Consider the following 8342-nt stretch of genomic DNA (forward strand, 5'->3'; position numbering starts at 1 on the left):
GACCGAGGATATTTTAAATGTATTGTGCTATAGATGCGTATATACTTTATTGAACTAATAAACCTCCCAGTTTGGAAATATGTTGTAATAAGATCCAAACGTTAGCGGTATTTTTCTTGCTATTAATTTTCTTTATAACAAAGCAAAAGCTGATTGAAATTATCTAAAGGGGCATATCGGCATGGAATGCAGTATAATTATTTTGAAGAGACGTATCAGTATATTTGCATTGCAATATACCTCAATGAAAACATGAAGACATTTATTAATTGTGGCGTGTAGATTTATTTCTCATTTAAAACCGAGTAACAACTCAAACAATTATATCCAAGCGCAAATGAACTAAAACAAACTCCTCTATACAACACACCAAATAAACAACGTATTGAAGAGTTAAGACTCTTTAAGTAGTTCGAATGAATAGGGCATTTTCTTCATAAAAACCTCTCATCGTGGAAGATATGCGACTTGCAAATGGAACGAACGACGAAGAAGACAGAATCTAAATTAAAGTATTTGACGAATGGGGTACAATATGTGACGACAGTTTTGGTCTGGAAGAAGCCAGTGTTTTATACCGTTTGCTAGGATATGGGTGAGTGTCTTCACGCCTAATATTCCATAATTAATAGCTCTTTAAATTGTTTTCGTTCTTATTCGCAATACTATATTTCATTTGACTGTCAGTAGTTGATAAGATATCGCGTTAATACACGACAACAACAACAATTTGTTCCAACTGTCGTTGATATATTTGGGGGAAACACGTTGATTGGATAAAAAAACAAGAGCACCGCATAACGGGTTCCACGCTCGGCTGCGGGTGCAGTTTTTAATAAATGTTGTTGTTTTTTTTAAGAAGTCACAGTGACCTTGACCTTTGACCTAGTGACCCAAAAAGGTGTGGCATGTAGAACTCATCAAGGTGCAGCTACATGTGAAGTTTCACAGTTGTAGGTTGAAGCCAATTTTCAAAACCTTAACAAAATGTAAAGGTTTTAGCACGACGCGGACGGCGGACGTCGGACGGCGGACGACGAGCTGGCTATGACAATACCTCGGGTTTCCTCCGAAAACAGCCGAGCTAACTTATGTTCAATACGCTGAAGAAGCACTGTTGCGTCTTAAAATATAATTTAATTTTAACATGTTCACAATAATGGCTTCAAAACTCTGTGCATTTGGTAACACTCAGTACTTATATATTGAATGACTTTGTCATTTGCAGATCTTATTCAGTTTAATAAAAACAATGATATGTTGGGCTGTAACACTGTAAATAATTACCAAATCAGGATATATATTTACTAAAGTAAATATATAAAGTGAAGTACAAAGATTGTTTAGCTTAGCAAACATTTTGGAATACAAAAAATATTAACTGTTCACTTCTCCAACATTATTACCCATTATAGGAATCATTCTTTCAACTGTTTAGCATATATAGACTGTTCACTAAAATACAATCGAGATAATCGATGTTTACATCTTATTTCTCACAACGTCATTAAATGACGTGGGCGCACGCGTTTGGTCGTAGGTTTGCGACAACAATAAAATGTTGTACTAGTTCGACTATCAGGTGATTCACTTATACATGCAGTTCAAATTGATTCGCGTGGTTCGTCGTCAGACGTCCGTTGGTTGTAACTGCTGAAGGCCTGCGTTCAGATTAAAAAATTCCAATAAAATCTTTTCTAAATCCAGACCCTATTAAACAGTACAACAGAAAATTGACGCCATTGTTGAGAAACATGCATATATGAAACACGGTGCTATATACATTAGCGTCGTCTACTGAAACATTGCTCTCATAGCTGTCTAAAGCGTTGAACAATAACAGAGGAGCATTGCAAATCAAAAACGCAGTGCTAAGGATAATAATACGACAGGTAACAGTTTTAAGAATGTTCTGGCGTGAAGAGTTTTGTTGTCCTCCGCGTTCTTGAAGAGTGTTTCTGCGCATGCGCTTTACACAGATAACTTTTAAAAGGATTGAGATGTTACAAATCAGAATTATGATAAACGGAAAAACGAAGAGGACACAGAGGTCAACAAAAATCATGGTTAACGAACTTATTCCGAATAGTGATGACGTCAGAATTTCGCATTCATCCTGCGAGTCCGGAACGTCGCCATTTGTAGGTACGTTGACAAATCTCCGTAAACCACTTCCCATGTAAACAGGCAGGTACACTATGGATAAGAGCAGCGTAAATACGACTGAAATGGAATGGTACTACAATATATGTTGAAAAAGAGGGTTAATTGTTCTTGGCAATATGCAAACTGTACTATTTACTTCAATTCCAAAGCGGATGTCCATCAACACAAGTTTCAAATGAGATTTTTGACAAAAAATATGCGGTTTAAAGAGAAACAGATCATACGTAGAGCATTTCGTTTTATGCATTTAACACAAGGGTTTATCTACGTGAATAGGTTAAAAGATGGAGTTTAAAACCTTACAACAAAAAGTGAAATAGCCTTTGACATCTAAAAGAACGAATAAGTAATATGTTGGCATTGACATACAGCACTATAACACACGAATAGAGCTTACTTTTATTTAAATATATAATAGTTCTCCAATCGCGATCGTTTACATGAAAGCGACAAACTAAAGGTTGATTTTGCGATTCCACTTACTGACTAATATCACGGCTATATTTGGGCGGCAAACAACGCTCACGCGATGGGGACACCACACGCTGATTGTGCGTTCAATCGTGACAGTAACAAGGATCCAGGCCGAGATAGCAGGAAGAAGATATAGGCAGTACGAAAGAGACCTGCAGGCGACATTATTTGTGTCTGAAACAAGACTTTACATTCAAATGAATTGGACGCAAATGCAAAACAGGACTCAATATTTAGTTCTGTAGCTTGAAGCATGCGAAGAAGAATACAGTTTTCCTTCATCAATCATATAATTGCATAAATCGTATGCATTGACTCTAAAGATTGTTATTAAAATTTGTCTGTCCTTCCTGACGTTTTATAAAGCTCTAGCAAATTGCAAACAAGAAGTATATTTGAAAAAGATATACGGCGTTGATTGTGGTCGGTGTTGGTGGACGATTGTAAGTTATGTCTATGAGATCAAAGAAAGCGAATGACTTTTTTTCTGCGCAGTTCTCAGCTGCATCACACGCAAATCAATTACAAACGAAAATAAATAAAAACACATTGGTCAGACGGCAATACACGAATCATTCGTACACATTTGAAATATTTACACACGCGTTCTTCAAACAAACCTGCTTTTGTGGTTTGTCGGACATTGTTATTTGATTCTATTAGTAATACATTTAGTATCGTGAATCAACGAGCTTATGCTTAATAAATCGTTCTATATTGTTGAATATTTATAATTGAAATAATAAAAACTGGCACTTATCATGAAAACATAGAAAACACATTAAAAATCTACGAATGACATTCCATACTAATATCGCCAATAAACTTCATTTAATATTTTTCTGATCAAAATAAACATCAAGTGCACATAGTTTACGCGACAGCGTTTCTATAACGATTTCTGTAACTGACCGCGAACGACCCTGATACCTTGCGGCATTAAAGTGAGGAAACGATGCCACTGCTGGAACGACGGCATGTTTAAAGCTTTTTACATTAACGTGTTTAACCGTCGATTTCGAAAACAATTTTAAATATTTTCGTCAAAGCGTAATAAGGTTATTGAACAACAATCCTTTTATGATCTAAACTGTATGAGTGTACAGAATGCAATATCGTAGTAATTACCAAATATGAGAACTCAGCCTTTAAGTACAAACGCTCTGGTGCTGATGATCTTCTAAATATGAACACACACACACACACACACATTTCGAGAGTTGAGTGTGAAAGCCTTATCATTAGAGATAAAATTGTTTCTTGCTAAATACGCAGTTAACATCGTTGCTAAACGCTCTGTAGTATCCCTTGTCATAACCTATACTTCCCAAAAAAGAAAGTCGTTTAAAATTTAAATGTGAAAACTGTTGATATATTGCACGATTTTAACTTCGAAAAGTTTCAGGCCTAATGGCGGAAAATTGTATATTCAAATTGATTGGTCGCTTACAAAGGTCGGCTTAGGTGAAAGCTGGGCTTGTCAGCTACGCCAAAAATATCTCCAACATAGACATTCATATTACAAATCAACAGCTAGATCGGAAAATAATCCACAATAGTTGTTGCAAATACATTTCATGAACATGTCCATTTATTGACCAAAACTTTTTATGTACAAAACCGTTGCTTTATATAAAAATGCCCACGGACTTGTGTTAAATTGATACATGATACAAAAGTATCTGCTACAAACAATGAAATATGTTATATATAATATTTGGTTGTAAAGCAAATAGTTGTATCATGCAAATTAGTTATACTCAGTCGAAAATAGAATGGCATACTACCGCTGAGAAAAATTTCTAGGACGTTATCAATCCAAAACTCTGTAGCGGGTATTCCTAACACAAGAATGTCGGCCACAGCGAGTGCCGACAGGTATCGTGCCGTCGAGGTCTTACGTCGGCGGCCTGTATGAACAATTTATGGTGTCATTAAGTTGTTGATAGTATTACATAATGATGATAGTGATGATGATGGTAATATTATGATATAAGTATGTTTGTTTTTTAAATAATAATTATCACGTCTTATTTAACATTATTAAATTTTGCTTGTCATAAACCTATAGATACAAAACAGAAAATCAAAAGAAGAATAGAAGTGAAATTAAAACGTATGAGTCAACCTGCCACACGCGAAGTATCCGTACATAGTTTAAATATTTAAACGCGCGTTCTTCGAACAAACATGTTTGAGTGGTTTGTCGGGCATTGCTTTTTGGTTTGATTCTTGTTAAATTAATCAAAAATTATATTTATCATGGTATGTTTGAAAACACATTAAGAATCTGTTATTGACATATCATAATTATATCGCTGAATATCTTCATTTAACATATTTCTGGTCTAAGAAAATTCCAGTTCACCTTGTTCACGCGATAGCGTCTATATTATATAACGATTATTTTACTGGCCGCGAACTGACCCTGATACCTTGCGGGTTGGAATGCAATACATTAAAGTCAGGCCACGCTTCAACTGCTGGAACGACGGCTTGTTTAAAACTTTATACTTTTAAATGTTAAATGTTCAATTTCGAAAACATTATATAATGGTTTGGCCAAAACGAATATCAGGATAGGGAAAAACGATACTTTTAGGAACTTATGTATACTAGTACACAGACAGGAATATAGAAGTAATTACTAAGCCTTTAATTGCAAACGCTCTGGCGATGGCAATCCTCTTAAAATAAAAGATGCACGCACAAACTGTATTGATGTCAAGAGTTGAGTGTAAAACTGTTCTATTTATCAAGCCTTTTCATTAGAGGTAAAATTGTTTCATGCTGAACACACAACAAAACAGTATTACAAAGACGCTGTCATGTTTCCAATGTTCTAGTGGTATTCTCAATTCAGCCAATGGAATAAATGAAGTACATTAATTCGTGTCTAGCCGCGGATAATTTTATTTGAATGTTAATGGACACTTACAGAGGTCAGGTAAGGTCAAACGTGACGTTAAACAGCTATGCCGAAAAATAATTATACAACTGCTGCTACCACTACTACTACTACCACTACAACTAATTTTTTTACTACTACTTCTTCTACTACTACTACTACTACGACTACTACTACTACTACTACGACTACTACTACTACTACAACGACTACTACTACTTCTACTACGACGACTACAACTACTACGACTACTACGACCACTACTACTACTACTACTACTACTACTACTACTACTACTACCTCTACTACTGCTACTACTACTACTACTACTACTACTACTACTACTACTACTACTACTACTACTACTACTACTACTACTACTACTACTTCTACTACTACTACAACTAAAACAACAACAACTACTATTACTTATACTACTATTACTACTATTGATACATTATTATGATACTTACTTATAATTTTACAGTACCGTTGCAAATGCTTCAATCATCACAACGACAATTATTGCTTCTGATAAAGGAAAGTCACTATTTTAACTTATATTTAATTTCCTGTAGTTGATGATTTTATAAATGTTTCACAAAATGAAAACGAAACGAAAAGTACATTACTATCTTAAAGTTAAACTTCCTTCTTACCTTTAATCCACACCAACAAGGAGAAAATATTTCCCACAATCCCTAGCACGATGATCGGTGACAGCAGCGTTGCGATCAGAATTCTCTCCAATGACGATACGCTGCTTCGCGTTTCATTAAAAATCTCGAAGTGTTGGTCAACTATTGGCGACATTGTTGTATTGTTCGGTACAGTCATAATGTCAGCTTTTTAATATATGTGTAACTATTTCAATACAGATTCAGTTTGTAAACGTAATACAATTGTAGTTAATATTTACAAATCCAAAAACCTTTTTTTTTGTAAAGTACAAATTTGTATTAATATTTATTGTTACCACAATTCATGTGGTATGATTGATAGTTCAGATAAATGCATCGACTTATACAGTAACTTTACCACGTTTCCTTCACGCACGTATCTAGATTGTACATCCAGGTCGTATATTATTATGCTCTACATTTCAACTTTAGTAAGTAACAATTTTGACATAAGTTTAGTTTTTCTGTCGCCATAATCCATGCACAAACGAGTGACGCGTTGTGTAATTGTTCACAAATCCCTCTAAAGCAATTTGAATACCCAAGTTCACTCGATCATGTTAAATTGGATATATTTTATACATGACCGCTCTTTACTTACTCGTACGCCATTTGCGAGTGATGACCCGTAGACACAAAGAAGCGCCTTCGTTGCAGCCACCGCAAAGTTGTTTACATTGTAAGTGAATGACTTGTAAATACCTGATAGGGTTGAGTACAACATTATAATGCGGTACATATTCGATTGAACATTAATAAATACAGTTCAAGGATGATAGGAATGATACACTTATTGCGATGATAACTGCGATCATAATAATGTTTGAAATAGAAATGTTAATGGCGGTTATAATTCCGACGAAAACAATTATGATGATAATCATGAATGTTCTGATGTTGATGATATTTGTCAATACGTTTGATATTTTGATAATGTTGTTTCGCAGACTTAAAGGGATCTTTTCACGGTTTGGTAAATTGACAAAATTGAAAAAAATTGTTTCAGATTCGCAAATTTTCGGTTTAGTAATGATATTTGTGAGGAAAACGTATTACTGAACATTTGCCATGGTCTAATATAGCCATTATATGCATCTTTTGACGATTTAAAAACCTAAAAATGATAAAGCGTTGCAACGCGAAACGATTGAATAATTTGGAGAGTTCTGTTGTTGTCGTTTAAATTTGTGAAACTACGAAGATTGCGTATATACGGTATAAAATACGCCTGCTATGTATGCTTGGCAGTATAGGTCAGTTGGCTAATGCGTTTTTACTTCAGGATTCCGGGGATCACTGGTTCGAGCCCTGCCGAGGGCTACTTTTTTTTTCCTTTTTTAAATTTTATTTTTGATTTTTTACTGTAGCTTTTGAAATTTAATGTTAACATTTATCAATAAAAAGCATTTAATGACAAACTTCAAAACATGCCAAAATCTGTGAAAAGGCCCCTTTAACAAGCCAATCGGGGTCGGTGTTAATGCACATTCATCATGACGATTTTTCCAGATCGCGGCCCATTTAATAAAAACAATACATGAATGTTTTTCCAATAAATTACTTTAGTAGTTCCTTATGTCATATATTTAGTGCGCAACATCATAGTACAATAAAATACACCGTTTTTCTGTAATTATGTCATCGGTGTCACAACTTTCTTCGCCGAAGGCTAACCAGGTTTACATTCAAATATGTAAACAGAAATAAGACTAAATGAACGTTACAATTGTCCGTGTTTATGAAAACAACTAAACGAAAAAAATAAAATAAAACAACGAATATTACTAAAACGTGTATGACCAAAGTATTTGTTAATAGCGTTTATCGTTGTACTAGTTATACAATTAAATACGAAACTTATTGGCATATTCATATTTTGTTTGAATCTAAACATGTCGAAAGTCAATGGTTTAAAATTTGAATGAACTGGCGCTTATTTCCGTCCAACGTTATTGTTTTGATAAAATGGAAACGCGTGGCTCTGAAGTTTTGGGGAGAGATACATCACGGTAACCTTCTTGACCACCTTTAAAATACTAATCAGTTATTAGCTGAATAGTCAGCATAGTTTGTTTGTTAAAACTCTGGTGCAACAATAAAGTATTATAAGTCTT

The 8342-nt window shown here is 34.6% G+C and overlaps 1 protein-coding gene across 3 annotated transcripts; it reads right to left on the reverse strand.

Annotated features, from left to right (window-relative positions):
• Positions 1 to 968: 968 nt before the first annotated feature.
• On the reverse strand, positions 969 to 6756 carry LOC127882009 (thyrotropin-releasing hormone receptor-like). Of its 3 annotated transcripts, none has more exons than XR_008050374.1 (4): positions 6022 to 6161; positions 4428 to 4550; positions 2650 to 2814; positions 969 to 2223 (listed from the first exon to the last, which is right to left on the reverse strand). XR_008050374.1 is itself a non-coding variant. In XM_052430379.1 (4 exons), exons 1-4 carry the CDS (start codon positions 6383 to 6385, stop codon positions 1673 to 1675), a joined length of 990 nt encoding a protein of 329 aa, XP_052286339.1. In that variant the 5' UTR covers positions 6386 to 6756; the 3' UTR covers positions 969 to 1672. The 3 variants fall into 3 exon arrangements, 2 of the variants coding, with proteins under 2 accessions (XP_052286339.1, XP_052286338.1); XM_052430379.1 differs by lacking the exon at positions 6022 to 6161 and adding an exon at positions 6208 to 6756 and having other exon boundaries at positions 969 to 2196; XM_052430378.1 differs by lacking the exon at positions 6022 to 6161 and adding an exon at positions 6208 to 6750.
• Positions 6757 to 8342: the final 1586 nt, after the last annotated feature.

Source organism: Dreissena polymorpha, chromosome 5 (genome assembly GCF_020536995.1).
Source record: "Dreissena polymorpha isolate Duluth1 chromosome 5, UMN_Dpol_1.0, whole genome shotgun sequence".
In the NCBI taxonomy this organism is placed as follows: Eukaryota; Metazoa; Mollusca; class Bivalvia; order Myida; family Dreissenidae; genus Dreissena; species Dreissena polymorpha.

Excerpts from the sequence above, each read along its gene's own strand:
- LOC127882009 (XM_052430378.1), bottom strand. The coding sequence starts at position 6,385 with ATGACTGTACCGAACAATACAACAATGTCGCCAATAGTTGACCAACAC. Across the intron at positions 2,815-4,427 it reads CCTAGAAATTTTTCTCAGCG|ACACAAATAATGTCGCCTGC; the intron begins GTAGTATGCCAT and ends GTCTTGTTTCAG. Across the intron at positions 2,224-2,649 it reads TATAGCCGTGATATTAGTCA|TCGTATTTACGCTGCTCTTA; the intron begins GTAAGTGGAATC and ends ATTCCATTTCAG.